This window comes from Zonotrichia albicollis, chromosome 24 (assembly GCF_047830755.1).
Source record: "Zonotrichia albicollis isolate bZonAlb1 chromosome 24, bZonAlb1.hap1, whole genome shotgun sequence".
In the NCBI taxonomy this organism is placed as follows: domain Eukaryota; kingdom Metazoa; phylum Chordata; class Aves; order Passeriformes; family Passerellidae; genus Zonotrichia; species Zonotrichia albicollis.
In genome coordinates, this window is record NC_133842.1 from 678,632 (window position 1) to 698,555 (window position 19,924).

At 51.6% G+C, this 19,924-nt stretch overlaps 1 protein-coding gene across 1 annotated transcript; it reads left to right on the forward strand.

The window, feature by feature from the left end:
- Positions 1–254: 254 nt before the first annotated feature.
- Positions 255–19,207, forward strand: LOC141731692 (hydroxyproline dehydrogenase-like). The gene is made up of 10 exons (XM_074558147.1): positions 255–438; positions 2,844–3,034; positions 3,943–4,063; positions 5,935–6,015; positions 6,240–6,320; positions 7,690–7,842; positions 10,342–10,508; positions 13,196–13,306; positions 15,020–15,096; positions 18,982–19,207. Exons 1-10 carry the CDS (start codon positions 268–270, stop codon positions 19,149–19,151), a joined length of 1,323 nt encoding a protein of 440 aa, XP_074414248.1. The 5' UTR covers positions 255–267; the 3' UTR covers positions 19,152–19,207.
- The last annotated feature ends 717 nt before the right edge of the window (positions 19,208–19,924 follow it).

Here is a 19,924-nt window from a genome sequence, read left to right on the forward strand (position 1 = left end):
GGGCAGGGGAGGTCCTTGGGGGGATTTCTAGGGAGATCTATGGGGCAGGGGAGATGTTTGGGGGGATTTATGGGGGGATCTATGGGGCAGGGGAGATTTATGGGGGGATCTATGGGGCAGGGGCTGTCTGGGGGTCGATGTATGAGGCAGGGAGTGACCAAAGGTTGGAAGGGATCCCTGTGGAGATCTATGGAGCAGAGGAGATCTGTGGGGCAGGAGAGGTCTGGGGGTAAATCCATGGGGCAGGAGGGGTCTGTGGGGGGATCTATGGGGCAGCAGGGCTCAGAAGGTGGGGAGGGGTCGCCATTGCAGCAGCAGGTGGAGGTGATGGTGAGGGAGGGCCGGGCCCTGGCGGTGCTGGGATGGTGGGAGCTGCTCCGCGGCCTGCTGGTGTTCGCCCTCTGCTCCCACCCCCGGCTGCAGCAGGACCCCGAGGCGGTGAGACCCCCTCCCCAAAATGGGGACCCCCTACCCCAAATAGAGACCCCTGACCCACAGAGACACCCCTGACCCTCCCTTATAACCACACAGAGGCCCCCTCAGGGCTTCCTGCCATTTTCTGCCCTCACAAACTGCCCCAGAAGCGACCTCCAAACCCCTCCCTTGCCCCATAGAAGCCCCCAAAATTCCACAAATAACCCCCCAACTCCCTCCTAGCCCTCTAAGTGACCCCTAAATCTCCAAATCTACACCTAATTTCTGCCCCATAGCCTGTTCCCAAGCCTCGTTTAAGTGAACCCCAAAACTCACCCGTGTTTCTCACAGTCATGGCGGGGCCTGAGCTGTGTCCTTCTGAAGCAGCTGTGAGGGGAAAATGGAGTCTTCCCTTCATCCTGTTCCCTCATGGCTCCCCTCATTTTCTTCCCTCAGAGATCAGGACATTTTGTCCTTCAGGGCTTCCTTTCTTCCTGTCCCCTTGCTGTTTCCCATCATTTTCTTCCCTCATATTTTCTTGCCACTTCCTCCCCTCACACTTTGCCTCACAGTCCGCCTTTTTTTCCCTTTTTTCCCCTCACACTTCCCCACCATTTCCAACCCTCACACTTTCCCAGCCTTTCCTTCCCATCACACTTCCCCACCATTTTCTCCCCTCACACTTTCCCAGCCTTTCCTTCCCCTCACACTTACCCACCATTTCCACCCCTCACACTTTCCCACCTTTTTTCCCCCCTCACACCCTCCCTCCATTTTCTCCCCTCACATTCTCCCACCCTTTTCTTCCCCTCACACTTTCCTGTGCTTTTCTCCCCTCACAGTTCCCCACAGTTTCCTTCCCTCACATTGACCCTCCTTTTTCTCCCCTCACAGTTTCCCCATCTTTTTCCCCCTCACACTTTCCCACCTATTTTCCTCTCACACTCCTCCACCATTTTCTCCCCCCACACTTTCCCTCCATTTTCTCCCCTCACACTTTCCCATCCTTTCCCTCTCCACACACTCCACCTCCATTTTCTCCTGTCACACTTTCCTGCCCTTTTCTCCCCTCACACTTTCCATTTTCCTTCACACCTCCATTCCCTACCCTCACATTTCCCCTCCATTTCCTCCCCTCACACTTTCCTGCCCTTTTTTCCCCTCACACTCCCCCATCATTTTCTCCCCTCACACTTTCCCTCCATTATCTCCCCTCACACTTTCCCACCCTTTCCTTCCTTTTCCCCCTTGCACTTTCCCTCCATTCCCACCACTCACACTCATCCACCATTTTCTCCCCTCACACTTTCCCACCCTTTCCTTCCTTTTTCCCCTCACATTTCCCCTCCATTCCCACCACTCACACTCACCCACCATTTTCTCCCCTCACACTTTCCATTTCCCCTCACACTTTCCCTCCATTTTCTCCCCTCACAGTTCCCCACCATTTCCTCCCCTCACACTTTCCTGCCCTTTTTTCCCCTCACACTCCCCCATCATTTTCTCCCCTCACACTTTGCCTCCATTATCTCCCCTCACACTTTCCCACCCTTTCCTTCCTTTTCCCCCTCACACTTTCCCTCCATTCCCACCACTCACACTCATCCACCATTTTCTCGCCTCACACTTTCCATTTCCCCTCACACTTGCCCTCCATTTTCTCCCCTCACAGTTCCCCACCATTTCCTCCCCTCACGCTCGCCCTCCATTTTCTCCTCTCACACTTTCCCTCCATTACCTCCCCTCACACTTTCCCATCCTTTCCTTCCTTTTTCCCCTCACATTTCCCCTCCATTCCCACCACTCACACTCACCCACCATTTTCTCCCCTCACACTTTCCATTTCCCCTCACATTTCTCCTCCATTTCCCCTCACACTTTCCATTCCCCCTCACACTTCTCCTCCATTTCCCCCCTCACACTTTCCCTCCATTTCCCCCCCTCACATCTCCCCTCCATTTTCTCCCCTCACACTTTCCCGCCCTTTTTCCCCTCACACTTTCCTGCCCTTTTTTCCCCTCACACTCCTCCATCATTTTCTCCCCTCACACTTTCCCTCCATTATCTCCCCTCACACTTTCCCTCCATTATCTCCCCTCACACTTTCCATTTCCCCTCACATTTCTCCTCCATTCCCCCTCACACTTCTCCTCCATTTCGCCCCTCACACTTTCCCTCCATTTCCCCCCCCTCACATTTCCCCTCCATTTCCTCCCCTCACGCTTTCCCTCCATTTCCTCCCCTCACACTTTCCCACCCTTTTTCCCCTCACGCTTTCTCGCCCTCTCTCCCCTCACGCTCGCCCTCCAATTTCTCCCCTCACACTTTCCCGCCCTTTTTCCCCTCACGCTTTCCCGCCCTTTCCCTCCCCTCACACTTCTCCTCCATTTTCTCCCCATCCCTCCCCAACCTCCCTCCATTCCCCACAGTTCCTGCGGGCGTCCCGCCGGGTTCTGGGTGCCCACCTATGGCGGGCCCTTCTCTCCGTGTCCCTTTGGGGACAGTTTGCGGTCGGCCGGAGCCCGGCGGCCGTGCAGGAGCTGGGCCAGCGGCTCCGGGCCCGCGGCCTGCGGCCATTGCTGGCCCTGCCCATCGAGGGCGAGGGACCCGACGGCGAGGGGTGAGTTGGGGTCCCTTGTGGGGTTTTAGGGTCATTAATGGGGTTTTAGGGTCATTAATGGGGTTTTAGGGGCACTAATGGTGTCCTGGGGTCACTTGTGGATCACTTATGGGGTTTGGGGATCACTTATGAAGCAGTTTTGGGGTCATTAATGGTGTCTTGGGCTCACTTGTGGGCTCACTTACAGGGTGTGGGGGTCACTCATGGGGCAGTTCTGGGGTCACTTATGGGGTTTTGGGGTCACTTATAGGGTGTGGGGGTCACTTATGGGGTGTGGGGTCACTTATGGGGTGTGGGGGTCACTTATGGGTCAGTTTTGTGGTCACTAATGGTGTCCTGGGCTCACTTGTGGGTCACTTATGGGGTTTGGAGTCACTTTAGGGTCACTTATGGGGTCACTTATGGGCTGTGGGGGGTCACTTATGGGGCAGTTCTGGGGTCACTTATGGGGGTCACTTATGGGTCAGTTTTGGGGTCACTAATGGTGTCCTGGTGTCACTTAGGGGTTATGGAGGTCACTTATGGAGCACTTTTGGGGTCACTTATGGGGCGTGGGGGTCACTAATGGGTCACTTGTGGGTCACTTATGGAATGTGGGGGTCTCTTACAGGGTATGGGGGCCACTTATGGGGCAGTTGTGGGGTCACTTATGGGGTTTTGGGGTCAGTTTAGGGTCACTTGTGGAGGTCTGGAGTCACTTGTGGGTCACTTATGGGGCAGTTCTGGGGTCACTTATGGGGTTTTACAGTTACTAATGGTGTCCTGGGGTCACCTGTGGGTCACTGATGGGGTTTTGGAGGTCACTTATGGGGCAGTCCTGACGTCACTTGTCGGTCACTGACGGGGTTTGGGGTCACTTGTGGGGCGGTTCTGGAGTCCCTGACGCTTTCGGGGTCCATGTGGGGCAGCGAGGAGTGGTTCGAGCAGAACTGTGGGGCGGCCCTGCAGTGTGTGGGGCTGGCGGCCGCCTCGGGGCCCGAGCCCGCCATGCAGCTGAAGATAACGGCGCTGGTCAGCCAGCGGCTCTGCGTGAGTGGGGCACGGGATGGGGGGCAGGAGGGATCTATGGGGTGGGATCTGTGGGGTCTATGGGGCAGGGGCATCTGTGGGGGGATCTATGGGGTCTGTGGGGCACAGGGATCTGTGGGGTGCAGCTGAAGATAACGGCGCTGGTCAGCCAGCGGCTCTGCGTGAGTGGGGCATGGGATGGGGGGCACGGGGAGCTGTGGGGTCTGTGGGGCAGGGGGATCTGTGGGGCAGGGGGGATCTGTGGGGTGAATGGGGGATCTGTGGGGTCTGTGGGGCACAGGGATCTGTGGGGTCTGTGGGGTGGGAGCTGTGGGGTCAATGGGGGGATCTGTGGGGTCAATGGGGCTGGGGGAATCTGTGGGGTCAATGGGGAGATCTGTGGGACGTCATCTGTGGGGTGAGAATTTGTGGGGGATGGGGATCTGTGGGGTGAATGGGGGATCTGTGGGGTCTATGGGGCAGGGGGGATCTGTGGGATCAATGAGAACAGAGGAATTTATGGGGCATGGGGATCTGTGGGGTCAGTGGGGTAGGGGGGATCTGTGAGGTGGAATCTGTGGGGTGGGAGCTGTGGGGTGGAGTCTATGGGGTCTATGGGGCAGGGGAGATCTGTGGAGTCGATGGGAACGGAGCGATCTGTGGGGCAGGGGGGATCTGTGGGGTGAATGGGGCAGGGGAATCTGTGGGGTCGATGGCAGATTTGTGGGGTGAGATCTGTGGGGTCTATGGGGCAGGAGAGGATCTGTGGGGCAGGATTGGGATCAGTGGGGTGAATGGGGGATCTGTGGGATCTGTGGGGCAGGATTGGGATCTGTGGGGCAGGATTGAGATCTATGGGGCACTGAGGGATCTATGGGTCAGAATTAGGATCTATGGGGGAAGATTGGGATCTATGGGGCAGACTCAGATCTATGGGGTAAACTCAGATCTATGGGGCACTGAGGGATCTATGGGGCAGGATTGGGATCTATGGGGCACTGAGGGATCTATGGGGCAGGATTGGGATCTATGGGGCAGGATCAGATCTATGGGGCACTGAGGGATCTATGGGGCAGGATTGAGATCTATGGGGCACTGAGGGATCTATGGGTCAGAATTGGGATCTATGGGGCACTGAGGGATCTATGGGGCACTGAGGGATCTATGGGGCAGACTCAGATCTATGGGGTAGACTCAGATCTATGGGGCACTGAGGGATCTATGGGGCAGAATTGGGATCTATGGGGCAGACTCAGATCTATGGGGCAGGATTGGGATCTATGGGGGAAGATTGGGATCTATGGGGCACTGAGGCCTCTATGGGGCACTGAGGGATCTATGGGGCAGAATTGGGATCTATGGGGCAGACTCAGATCTATGGGGCACTGAGGGATCTATGGGGCAGGATCAGGATCTATGGGGCAGATTTGGGATCTATGGGGCAGGATTGGGATCAATGGGGCAGACTCAGATCTATGGGGCACTGAGGGATCTATGGGGCACTGAGGGATCTATGGGGCAGAATTGGGATCTATGGGGCAGACTCAGATCTATGGGGCACTGAGGGATCTATGGGGCAGGATCAGGATCTATGGGGCAGATTTGGGATCTATGGGGCAGGATTGGGATCAATGGGGCAGACTCAGATCTATGGGGCACTGAGGGATCTATGGGGCACTGAGGGATCTATGGGGCACTGGGGTCTCTATGGGGCACTGAGGGATCTATGGGGCAGAATTGGGATCTATGGGGCAGGATTGGGATCTATGGGGCACTGAGGGATCTATGGGGCAGGATCAGATCTATGGGGCAGACTCAGATCTATGGGACACTGAGGCCTCTATGGGGCACTGAGGCCCCTCAGCTGAGCCAACTCTGACCACGCCCCCCAGGAGAAAATCTCTCTCCGATTGGCCGAGCCGGAAGGGGCGGGGCTTAACCCTGAACAGGTGGCGGCCATGTTGGGAGGCCAGGTAACCCCACCCCCATTGACCACGCCCCCTTTTTCACCTTTACCACGCCCATTTTTACCTTGACCACTCCCCCTTTTAACTGATCCACCCCCCCTTTTACTTTGACGTGTCTCTTTTAACATAACCACGCCCCCTTTTACCTAAACCACGCCTCTTTTTTTTGTTCACCACGCCTCTTTTTCCATTGACCACGCCCCCTTTTTTTGGCCACGCCCCCTCGGCAGGTGCCGGGGCTCACCTGGCTGAGCCCGGAAGAGAACGAGCACCTGGGGCGGGGCCTGAGGAGGCTGGAACGGGTGGCACAGGTGAGGGGGAGGGGCCTCAGGTGAGGGGGAGGGGCCTCAGGTGAGGGGGAGGGGCACACCTGGGCACACCTGGGCACACCTGGGAGGGGATAAACAAAAAAAAAAAACCCTGAAATTTGGGTTAAAAATGGGGATTTGGGGGTGAAAATTGGGGATTTGGGGTTACCTGGGCACACCTGGGACACACCTGAGCCACCTCAGATACACCTGAACCACACCTGGGCACACCTGGGGGTATTTTAGGCACACCTGGGCACACCTGGGTGGTTCCTGAGCCTCATTGTGGGGTACCTGGGCACACCTGAGCCACACCTGGGCACACGTGGAGGGTTCTCAATCCTAATTTTGGGGTACCAGGGCACACCTGAGCTCACCTGGGCACACCTGGGGATACTGAGGTCTCATTTTGGGGCACCTGTGACACACCTGTGACACACCTGGGCACACTTGGGCACACTTGTGGCACACCTGGGGGTACCTGAGGTTACCTGTGACACACCTGTGACACACCTGAGACACACCTGAGGTTACCTGAACCACACCTGGGCACACCTGGGCACACCTGGGGATACTGAGGTCTCATTTTGGGGCACCTGAGACACACCTGTGACACACCTGGGCACACTTGGGCACACCTGGGCTCACCTGGGGGTACCTGAGGTTACCTGGGACACACCTGTGACACACCTGGGCACACCTGGGGGTACCTGAGGTTACCTGGGACACACCTGTGACACACCTGGGCACACCTGGGCACACCTGGGGGTACCTGAGGTCACCTGGGCACACCTGCAACACACCTGGGCACATCTGTGACACACCTGGGCTCACCTGAACCACACCTGGGCACACCTGGGCACACCGATGACACACCTGGGCACACCTGAGCACACCTGTGACACATCTGGGCACACCTGTGACACACCTGGCACACACCTGGGGGTACCTGAGGTTACCAGAGACACACCTGTGACACACCTGTGACACACCTGGGCACACCTGGACACACCTGGGGGTATTTTAGTCCCACCTGGGCACACCTGGGCTCACCTGTGACACCTGAACCACACCTGGGCACACCTGGGCACACCTGAACCACACCTGGACACACCTGGGCACACCTGTGACACACCTGGCACACACCTGGGGGTACCTGAGGTTACCTGAACCACACCTGGGCTCATCTGTGGGTACCTGAACCACACCTGGGCCCACCTGGGCACACCTGTGACACACCTGTGACACACCTGGGCACACCTGGGCACACCTGGGCACACCTGGGGGTACCTGAGGTTACCTGTGACACACCTGGGCACACCTGTGACACACCTGTGACACACCTGTCCCCACGTGTCCCCACTGTCCCCAGGCCGCGGTGTCCCAGGACGTGCAGGTGCTGGTGGACGCGGAGCTCTCTCACCTGAACCCCGCCCTCACCGCCCTCACCTGGGGGCTGATGTGGAGGCACAACCGCGACGGGAGCCGGGCACGCGTCTGGCACACCTGGCAGGCCTACCTGAGGGTGAGTGGCACACCTGGCACACCTGGGCACACCTGGGGGTGAGTGACACACCTGGGGGTGAGGGGCACACCTGGGCACACCTGGCAGGCCTACCTGAGGGTGAGTGACACACCTGGGCACACCTGGGCACACCTGGGCACACCTGGCAGGCCTACCTGAGGGTGAGTGACACACCTGGGCACACCTGGCAGGCCTACCTGAGGGTGAGTGGCACACCTGGGCACACCTGGGCACACCTGGGCACACCTGGCAGGCCTACCTGAGGGTGAGTGACACACCTGGGCACACCTGAGGGTGAGTGACACACCTGGGCACACCTGGGCACACCTGGGACACCTGGGCACACCTGGCAGGCCTACCTGAGGGTGAGTGGCACACCTGGGCACACCTGGGGGTGAGTGACACACCTGTGACACACCTGGGCACACCTGGCACACCTGGCAGGCCTACCTGAGGGTGAGTGACACACCTGGGCACACCTGAGGGTGAGTGACACACCTGGGCACACCTGGGCACACCTGGGCACACCTGGCAGGCCTACCTGAGGGTGAGTGGCACACCTGTGACACACCTGAGGGTGAGTGACACACCTGGGCACACCTGGGCACACCTGGGGGTGAGTGACACACCTGTGACACACCTGGGCACACCTGAGGGTGAGTGGCACACCTGGCACACCTGGGCACACCTGAGGGTGAGTGACACACCTGGCAGGCCTACCTGAGGGTGAGTGACACACCTGGCACACCTGAGGGTGAGTGACACACCTGGGGGTGAGTGACACACCTGGGGGTGAGTGACACACCTGGGCACACCTGGGGGTGAGTGACACACCTGGGCACACCTGGGGGTGAGTGACACACCTGGGCACACCTGAGCACACCTGGCAGGCCTACCTGAGGGTGAGTGGCACACCTGGGGGTGAGTGACACACCTGGCACACCTGGCAGGCCTACCTGAGGGTGAGTGACACACCTGAGGGTGAGTGACACACCTGGGCACACCTGGGCACACCTGAGGGTGAGTGACACACCTGTGACACACCTGGGCACACCTGGGACACCTGGGCACACCTGGGCACACCTGAGGGTGAGTGACACACCTGGGGCACACCTGGGCACACCTGGGACACCTGGGCACACCTGGGCACACCTGAGGGTGAGTGACACACCTGTGACACACCTGGGCACACCTGGGCACACCTGAGCTCACCTGGGGGTGAGTGACACACCTGAGGGTGAGTGGCACACCTGGGGGGGAGTGACACACCTGGGCACACCTGGGCACACCTGAGGGTGAGTGACACACCTGTGACACACCTGGGCACACCTGGGCACACCTGAGGGTGAGTGACACACCTGTGACACACCTGGGCACACCTGAGGGTGAGTGACACACCTGGGACACCTGGGCACACCTGGGCACACCTGAGGGTGAGTGACACACCTGTGACACACCTGGGCACACCTGAGGGTGAGTGACACACCTGGGGCACACCTGGGCACACCTGGGACACCTGGGCACACCTGGGCACACCTGAGGGTGAGTGACACACCTGTGACACACCTGGGCACACCTGGGCACACCTGAGCTCACCTGGGGGTGAGTGACACACCTGAGGGTGAGTGACACACCTGGGCACACCTGGGCACACCTGGCAGGCCTACCTGAGGGTGAGTGACACACCTGAGCACACCTGGGCAGACTTTGGTCACACCTGGGCACACCTGGGGCACATTTTGGGGTATTTTATTCACACTTGTCCCCCCCCTCAGGACACCGAGTCTCACCTGAATGCACACCTGGGCACACCTGGGGGGATTTTGGTCACACCTGGGCACACCTGGGCACACTTTGGTCACACCTGGGCACGGCTGGGGGTATTTTGGTCACACCTGGGCACACCTGGGTCACACCTGGGCACACCTGGGCACACCTGGGCACACCTGGGCACACTTTGGGCACACCTGGGTCACACCTGTCCCCTCTGTCCCTCCCCCAGGACACCGAGTCTCACCTGGGCACACCTGGGCACACCTGGGGGGTACCTTGGTCACACCTGGGCACACCTGTCCCCTCTGTCCACTCCCTCAGGACACCAAATCTCACCTGGAGCGCACCTGGGGGTACCTGGGGGTATTTTGGGCACACCTGGGCACACTTCGGTCACACCTGGGCACACTTCGGTCACACCTGGGCACACTTTGGGCACACCTGGGCACACTTTGGTCACACTTTGGGCACACCTGGGGGTACCTGGGCACATTTTGGTCACACCTGGGCACACCTGGGCACACCTGGGCACACTTTGGTCACACCTGGGTCACACCTGGGGGTATTTTGGTCACACCTGGGCACACTTTGGGCACACCTGGGCACACCTGTCCCCTCTGTCCCCTCCCCCAGGACACCGAGTCGCACCTGCGCGCTCACCTGGGCACACCTGGGCACACTTGGGCACACCTGGGTCACACCTGTCCCCTCTGTCCCCCCCCCCAGGCCACCGAGTCGCAGCTGCGCGCGCACCTGGCCCAGGTGGGCGGGGCCGGCCTCAGCTGCGGGGTGAAGTTGGTGCGCGGGGCTTACCTGGCCCAGGAGCAGGGGCGGGCCCGGGCCCGGGGCTGCCCCGCCCCCACCTGGGACACCCCTGAGCAGACCTCGGCCAGGTGGGGGAGGGGCGCGGGATTTGGGGGAATTTTGGGCTCATTTTGGGTTAATTTTGGGTTAAATTTGGGTTAATTTTGGGTGAATTTTGGGTTATTTTTGGTTTAAATTTGGGTGAATTTTGGGTTAATTTTGGGTTAAATTTTGGTTTAAATTTGGGTGAATTATGAGTGAATTTTGGGTTAATTTAGGCTTAATTTTGGGTTAAATTTGGGTTATTTTTGGGTTGAATTTGGGTGAATTTTGGGTTAATTTGGGGTTAATTTTGGGTTAAATTTTGGGTTATTTTTGGTTTAAATTTGGGTGAATTATGAGTGAATTTTGGGTTAATTTTGGGTTATTTTTGGTTTAAATTTGGGTGAATTTTGGGTGAATTTTGGGTTAATTTTGGGTTAAATTTTGGGTAATTTTTGGTTTAAATTTGGGTGAATTTTGGGTTAATTTTAGGTTAAATTTTGGGTTATTTTTGGTTTAAATTTGGGTGAATTTTGGGTTAATTTCGGGTTAAATTTTGGGTTATTTTTGGTCTAAATTTGGGTGAATTTTGGGTTAATTTGGGGTTAATTTTAGGTTAAATTTGGGTGAATTTTGGTTTATTTTTGGGTTAAATTTGGGTGAATTATGAGTGAATTTTGGGTTAATTTTGGGTTATTTTTGGTTTAAATTTGGGTGAATTTGGGGTGAATTTTGGGTTATTTTTGGGTTAAATTTGGGTGAAATTTGGGTTATTTTGGGTTAAATTTTGGGTAATTTTTGGTTTAAATTTGGGTGAATTTTGGGTTAATTTTAGGTTAAATTTTGGGTTATTTTTGGTTTAAATTTGGGTGAATTTTGGGTGAATTTTGGGTTACATTTTGAGTTATTTTTGGTTTAAATTTGGGTGAATTATGAGTGAATTTTGGGTTAATTTTGGGTTATTTTTGTTTTAAATTTGGGTGAATTTTGGGTTAATTTGGGGTTAATTTTTGTTTAAATTTGGGTGAATTTTGGGTTAATTTTGGGTTAAATTTTGGGTTATTTTTGGTTTAAATTTGGGTGAATTATGAGTGAATTTTGGGTTAATTTTGGGTTATTTTTGGTTTAAATTTGGGTGAATTTTGGGTGAATTTTGGGTGAATTTTGGGTTATTTTTGGGTTAAATTTGGGTGAATTCTTGTTTAAATTTCGGTGAATTTTGGGTTAATTTTAGGTTAAATTTGGGTGAATTTTGGGTTAAATTTTGGGTTATTTTTGGTTTAAATTTGGGTGAATTATGAGTGAATTTTGGGTTAATTTTGGGTTATTTTAGGGTTAATTTTGGGTTAATTTTGGGTTATTTTGGGGTTAATTTTGGGTCAATTTTGTGTTAATTTCGGGTTTAATTTGGGGTAAAATTTGTGTCATCTTTTGTTTAATTTTGGGTGAATTTTGGGTGATTTTTTGGGTTAATTTTGGGTTAATTTTGGGTGATTTTTTGGGTTGATTTCGGGTCTAATTTTGTGTTAATTTTGGGTTAAGCTTGGTTAATTTTTGGTTTAAATTTGGGTTAATTTTGGGTTATTTTGGGGTTAATTTTGGGTGAATTTTGTGTTAATTTCGGGTTTAATTTGGGGTAAAATTTGTGTCAATTTTGTTTAATTTTGGGTTAACTTTTTGTTAATTTTGAGTGATTTTTTGGGTTAATTTTGAGTAAATTTCGGGTTAATTTAGGGTTAATTTTGGGTGATTTTTCGGGTTAATTTTGGATGAATTTGAGTGAATTTTGGGTTAATTTTGGGTGAATATTGTGTTAATTTCAGGTTTAATTTGGGGTAAAATTTGTGTCAATTTTGGTTTAATTTTGGGTGAATTTTGGGTTAATTTTTTGTTAATTTTGGGTGATATTTTGGGTTAATTTTGAGTAAATTTCGGGTTAATTTAGGGTTAATTTTGGGTGATTTTTTTGGGTTAATTTTACATTAATTTTGGGTGAATTTGTGGTGATTTTTGGGTTACTTTTGCATTAATTTTGAGGTAATTTTGCATTATTTTTGGGTTCATTTGGGGCAATTTTGGGTGAACCGTGGGTTAAATTTGGCTCATTTTTGGTTGAATTTTGGGTGAATTTTGTGTTAATTTCAGGTTTAATTTTGGGTGAATTTTGTGTTAAATTTAGGTTATTTTTGGGTTAATTTTGGTTGAATTTTAAGTGAATTTTGGGTTAATTTTTGGCTGATTTCTGGCTGAATTTTGGGTTGATTTCCTGTGATTTTGTGCTGATTTCTGGGTGAATTTCTGCTGATTTTTTGGGTGATTTCTGGCTGAATTTTGGGTGAATTTCTGCTGATTTTTTGGCTGAATTTTGGGTTGATTTCCTGTGATTTTGTGCTGATTTCAGGCAGATTTTGGGGTGAATTTCAGCCGATTTTTGGCCGATTTCTGGGTTCATTTTTGGCTGATTTCTGGGATAATTTCCTCTGATTTGGGCTGAATTTTGGCTGAATTTTGGGTTGATTTCCTGTGATTTTGTGCTGATTTCTGGCTGATTTTTGGGTGAATTTCTGCTGATTTTTGGCCGATTTCAGGCTGATTTCTGGGTGAATTTCTGCTGATTTTTGGCTGATTTCTGGGCTAATTTTTGGCTGATTTTTGGGATAATTTCCTCTGATTTCTGGGTGAATTTTGAGCTAATTTTGGGTTGATTTCCCATGATTTTGTCTCTCCCTCCCAGCTACGAGCGCTGCCTGCGGCTCCTCCTGTCGGCGCTGGCCCAGCCCCGCTCGCGGCTCTCGGTGATGGTGGCGACGCACAACGAGGGATCCGCCCTGGCCGCCCTCAGGGGGTGAGAACGGGGCAAAAAAATGGGAATTTTGTGGCTTTTCAAGGGGATTTTAATTGGGATTATTTGGGAATTTTTCGGGATTTTTTTCGGATTTTTTTGGGATTTTTTCTGATTTTTTTCTGATTTTTTAGCGATTTTTTGTGATTTTTTAGCGATTTTTTGTGAATTTTTTGTGATTTTTTGGGGATTTTTTTCTGATTTTTTTTTGTGATTTTGAGGTGATTTTTAAATTATTTTTTGGGAATTTTTTGGTGATTTTTCCAGATTTTTGGGGATTTTTTTTTCTCTTTTTTTGGGGGATTTTTGGGTGATTTTTAAGTGAAATTTTGTGAATTTTTAGGAATTTTTTTGTGATTTTTTTGGGGATTTTTTTCTGATTTTTTTCTAATTTTTTCTGATTTTTTTAGCGATTTTTTCTGATTTTTTGTGATTTTTCGGGGATTTTTTTCTGATTTTTTTCTAATTTTTAGGTGATTTTTAAATGATTTTTTGTGATTTTTTCCAGATTTTTTGGGGATTTTTTTTCCTGAATTTTTGTGATTTTTTGGTGAATTTTTTGTGATTTTTTTGGGGATATTTTTCTGATTTTTTGGTGATTTTTCCAAATTTTTTGTGGAATTATTTCTGAATTTTTTTTGGATTTTTTGGTAATTTTTAAGTGAAATGTTGTGAATTTTTAGCAATTTTTAGTGATTTTTTGGGGATTTTTTTCTGATTTTTTTCTAATTTTTTCTGATTTTTTTAGCGATTTTTTGTGAATTTTTTGTGATTTTTCGGGGATTTTTTTCTGATTTTTTTCTAATTTTTAGGTGATATTTAAATGATTTTTTGTGATTTTTTCCAGATTTTTGGGGATTTTTTTTTCTCTTTTTTTTGTGATTTTTATGTGATTTTTCAAGTGAAATTTTGTGAATTTTTAGGAATTTTTTGTGATTTTTTTGTGATTTTTTTTCTGTTTTTTTGGTGATTTTTAGGTGATTTTTAAATTATTTTTTGTGATTTCTTTGTGATTTTTCCAGATTTTTGGGGGAATTTTTTTTTCTGAATTTTTGGCGATTTTTAGGTGATCTTAAAGTGAATTTTTGTGAATTTTTTTGTGAGTTTATGGGAATTTTTTGTGATTTTTTGGTGAATTTTTCGTGGTTTTTTGGTGGATTTATTTTTGCAATTCTCGGGTGATTTTGGGTGATTTTTTGTTACCAAAAATTTTTGTTCATTTTTGGTTAATTTTGGGATTAATTTTTGGTTAATTTGTGGGATTAATTTCGAATTATTTTTTTGTTAATTTGGAGTTAATTTTGGGGTCACTTTGAGGTAATTTTGGGGTAGTTTGGGGGTTAATTTTTGGTTAATTTTAAATTATTTTTTGTTAATTTTGGGATTAATTTTTGGTTAATTTGTGGGATTAATTTTGAATTATTTTTTTGTTAATTTGGGGTTAATTTTGGGGTAGTTTGGGGGTTAATTTTGGGTTAATTTGAAATTATTTTTTGTTAATTTTGGGGTGATTTTGGGGTCACTTTGAGGTAATTTTGGGGTAGTTTGGTGGTTAATTTGGGGTTAATTTGAAATTATTTTTTGTTAATTTTGGGGTGATTTTGGGTCAATTTGGGGTTAATTTTGGGGTAATTTTGGGGTGAATTTTGGGAGTGATTTTGGGGTGAATTTTGTAAAACCCCAAAATCGCCGGATTTGACCCCAAATCCCCCCCAGGCTGTCCCGGGTCCCGCCCGGCTCCGTTTGCTTTGGGCAACTGTGGGGGATGGGCGAGCACCTGAGCCTGGCCCTGGGTGAGTGACCACTGACCACTGAGTGACCACTGAGTGACCAATGAGTGACCACTGACCACTGAGTGACCACAGGGGATCCTAAATCCCCAAAATCCCCCAAAAATCTGCAAAAAAATCCCTTAAGTGACCCCAAACTGACCCTGAGTGACCACTGACCACTGAGTGACCACTGAGTGACCCTGAGTGACCACAGGGGATCCTAAATCCCCAAAAGTCCCCCCAAAAATGCCCCAAAAATCTGCAAAAAATTCCCTTAAATGACCCCAAACTGACCCTGAGTGGCCACTGAGTGACGACTGACCACTGAGTGACCACTGAGTGACCAATGAGTGACCACTGAGTGACCACTGAGTGACCACTGAGTGGCCACTGAGTGACCATTGACCAATGAGTGACCATTGACTGCAGGGGATGGGGGAGCACCTGAGCCTGGCCCTGGGTGAGTGACCATGAGTGACCACTGAGTGACCACTGAGTGACCACTGAGTGACCACTGACCAGTGAGTGACCACTGAGTGACCACTGAGTGACCACTGAGTGACCACTGAGTGACCACTGACCAGTGAGTGACCACTGAGTGACCACTGAGTGACCAATGATCAATGAGTGACCACTGAGTGACCACTGAGTGACCAATGATCAATGAGTGACCACTGACTGCAGGGGATGGGAGAGCACCTGAGCCTGGCCCTGGGTGAGTGACCATGAGTGACCACTGAGTGACCACTGAGTGACCACTGACCACTGAGTGACCACTGACCACTGACCAATGAGTGACCACTGACCACTGAGTGACCACTGAGTGACCACTGAGTGACCACTGAGTGACCACTGAGTGACCACTGACCACTGACCAATGAGTGACCACTGACTGCAGGGGATGGGGGAGCACCTGAGCCTGGCCCTGGGTGAGTGACCACTGAGTGACCACTGACCACTGAGTGACCACTGAGTGACCACTGACTGCAGGGGATGGGGGAGCACCTGAGCCTGGCCCTGAGTGAGTGACCAGAGTGACCACTGAGTGACCACTGAGTGACCACTGAGTGACCAATGATCAATGAGTGACCAATGAGTGACCACTGAGTGACTCTGAGTGACCACTGAGTGCAGGGGATGGGAGAGCACCTGAGCCTGGCCCTGGGTGAGTGACCACTGACCACTGAGTGACCACTGAGTGACCACTGACCAATGAGTGACCACTGACCACTGACCGACCACTGAGTGACCATTGACTGCAGGGGATGGGGGAGCACCTGAGCCTGGCCCTGGGTGAGTGACCATGAGTGACCACTGAGTGACCACTGACCACTGAGTGACCCCTGAGTGACATCAGGGGACCCCAAATCCCCAAAAATCCAAAAAAAATCCCCCAAAATCCCCAAAATTCCCCCTAAAATCCCATCAAACTGACCCTGAGTGACCCCAAATGACCCCTGCGTGACCCCTGAGTGACCCCTGAGTGACCACAAGTGACCCCTAATCCCCAAAAATCCCTAAAAAATCCCCAAAAAATCCCCCAAAATCCCCCAAAATTCCCCCCAAAATCCCATCAAACTGACCCTGAGTGACCCCAAATGACCCCTGAGTGACCACTGACCCCTGAGTGACCTCTGAGTGACCCTGACTGACCACTGAGTGACCACAGGGGACCCCAAATCCCCAAAAATCCCCCCCAAACCCCCAAAAATCCCCAAAATTCCCCCCAAAAAATCCCCCTCAACCTGACCCCGAGTGACCCCTGTGTGACCCCCGCGTGACCCCTGAGTGACCCCTGAGTGACCCCTGAGTGACCCCGAGTGACCCTGAGTGACCCTGAGTGACCACAGGGGATCCTAAATCCCCAAAAGTCCCCCCAAAAATCCCCCAAAAATCTGCAAAAAATTCCCTTAAATGACCCCAAACTGACCCTGAGTGACCACTGAGTGACCACAAATGACCCTGAGTGACCCTGAGTGACCGTGAGTGACCACTGAGTGACCACTGAGTGACCCTGAGTGACCCCTGAGTGACCACTGACCAATGAGTGACCATTGACTGCAGGGGATGGGGGAGCACCTGAGCCTGGCCCTGGGTGAGTGACCACTGACCACTGACCATTGAGTGACCACTGACCATTGAGTGACCACTGACCAGTGAGTGACCACTAAGTGACCCCTGCGTGACCACTGAGTTACCACTGAGTGACCACTGACCACTGAGTGACCAATGAGTGACCACTGAGTGACCACTGAGTGACCCTGAGTGACCACTGAGTGAGCAATGAGTGACCACTGAGTGACCACTGAGTGACCACTGACCACTGAGTGACCACTGAGTGACCAATGACCACTGAGTGACCACAGGGGATCCTAAATCCCCAAAAGTCCCCCCAAAAATGCCCCAAAAATCTGCAAAAAATTCCCTTAAATGACCCCAAACTGACCCTGAGTGACCACTGAGTGACCCCAAATGACCCCTGAGTGACCACTGACCCCCGAGTGACCCCTGAGTGACCCCTGAGTGACCCCCGAGTGACCACAGGGGACCCCAAATCCCCAAAAATGCCCCAAAACCCCCCCAAAAATTCCCCCTCAAACTGACCCCGAGTGACCCCTGGCTGACCCCCGCGTGACCCTGAGTGACCCTGAGTGACCCCGAGTGACCCTGAGTGACCCTGAGTGACCACAGGGGATCCTAAATCCCCAAAAGTCCCCAAAATCCCTGAAAAATCTGCAAAAAATTCCCTTAAATGACCCCAAACTGACCCTGAGTGACCACTGAGTGACCACAAATGACCCTGAGTGACCCCGAGTGACCCCTGAGTGACCACTGAGTGACCACAAATGACCCTGAGTGACCCTGAGTGACCCTTAGTGACCCTGACTGACCACAGGGGACCCCAAATCCCCAAAAATCCCCCCCAAAACCCCAAAAATCCCCCAAAAACCCCCCAAAAAATCCCCCTCCAACTGACCCCGCGTGACCCCTGGCTGACCCCCGCGTGACCCTGAGTGACCCCTGAGTGACCCTGAGTGACCACAGGGGATCCTAAATCCCCAAAAATCCCCCCAAAAATCCCCCAAAAATCTGCAAAAAATTCCCTTAAATGACCCCAAACTGACCCTGAGTGACCACTGACCACTGAGTGACCACTGAGTGACTCCTGAGTGACCGTGAGTGACCACTGAGTGACCACTGAGTGACCCCTGAGTGACCACTGAGTGACCACAAGTGACCCCAAATCCCCAAAAATCCCTAAAAAATCCCCAAAAAATCCCTAAAAAATCCCCAAAATTCCCCCCAAAATCCCATCAAACTGACCCTGAGTGACCCCAAATGACCCCTGAGTGACCACTGACCCCCGCGTGACCCCTGAGTGACCCTGAGTGACCACAGGTGACCCCAAAACCCCAAAAATCCCCCCCAAAAACCCCAAAAATCCCCCAAAATTCCCCCTAAAATCCCCCTCAAACTGAGCCCGAGTGACCCCTGTGTGACCCCCGCGTGACCCTGAGTGACCCCTGAGTGACCCCTGAGTGACCACAGGGGACCCCAAATCCTCAAAAATCCCCCAAAATCCCCAAAATTCCCCCTAAAATCCCCCTGAAACTGACCCCAAATGACCCTGAGTGACCCCTGCGTGACCCCTGAGTGACCCCGAGTGACCCCTGAGTGACCACTGAGTGACTCCTGAGTGACTCCTGAGTGACCGTGAGTGACCACTGAGTGACCACAAATGACCCTGACTGACCACAAGTGACCCCAAATCCCCAAAAATCCCCCCCAAAAACCCCAAAAATCCCCCAAAACCCCCAAAAAACCCCCCTCCAACTGACCCCGCGTGACCCCTGCGTGACCCCCGCGTGACCCCTGACCCCGGGTGACCCCGGGCGTGTCCGGCAGGGGCCGGGGGTCTCCCCGTGTACAAGTCGGTGGCTCTGGGTCCCCCCGAGGTGACGATCCCGTACCTGGCGCGGCGAGCGGCCGAGAACCGCGGGGCCCTGGGCGGGGCCAGGAGGGAGCGGCAGCTCCTGTGGGCGGAGCTTGGGCGCAGGCTCCGCCCCTGGGCCTGAATATTAAAAAATCCCCAAAAAAATCCCGAAATTTCTACCCCAAAAATAAAAAAAGTCATTAAAAACAACGAGAATGGAACTAAAAACTGGGAGTGGGCGGGGCAGTGGGCGTGGCTTTGGCGGAGGCTCCGCCCCTGGGCCTGAATATTAAAAATTCCCAGAAAAAATCCCGAAATTTCTACCCCAAAAATAAAAAAAAATCGCATTAAAACCACACAAATTGTGTCCATATATGGTACTGGGTGTGGCTGTGGGCGGGGCTTAGGCGCAGGCTCCACCCCTGGGCCTGAATGTTAAAAATTCCCAGAAAAATCCCGGAATTTCTACCCCAAAAATAAAAAAATCCCATTAAAACCACTCAAATGATGCCCATATATGGCAGTGGGTGGGGCTGTGGGCGTGGCTTTGGTGGAGGCTCCGCCCCTGGGCCTGAATCCGCGAAATTCCCCAAAAAAATCCTGGAATTTCTACCCCCAAAAATAAAAAAATGTCATTAAAAACACCGAGAATGGAACTGAAAACCTGGAGTGGGCGGGGTGGTGGGCGGGGCTTCCACGCAGGCTCCGCCCCTTTGTGTGAATCTCAAAATTCCCTGAAATTTGCCCAAAAATACAAAAAAAATCCCATTCAAAACACCCAAATTATGCCCATATATGGGAGTGGGAGGGGCTGTGGGTGGAGCTTTGGTGGAGGCTCCGCCCCTGGGCCTGAATCTGAAAAATTCCCAGAAAAATCCCGGAATTTCTACCCCCAAAAATAAAAACAAAAATCGC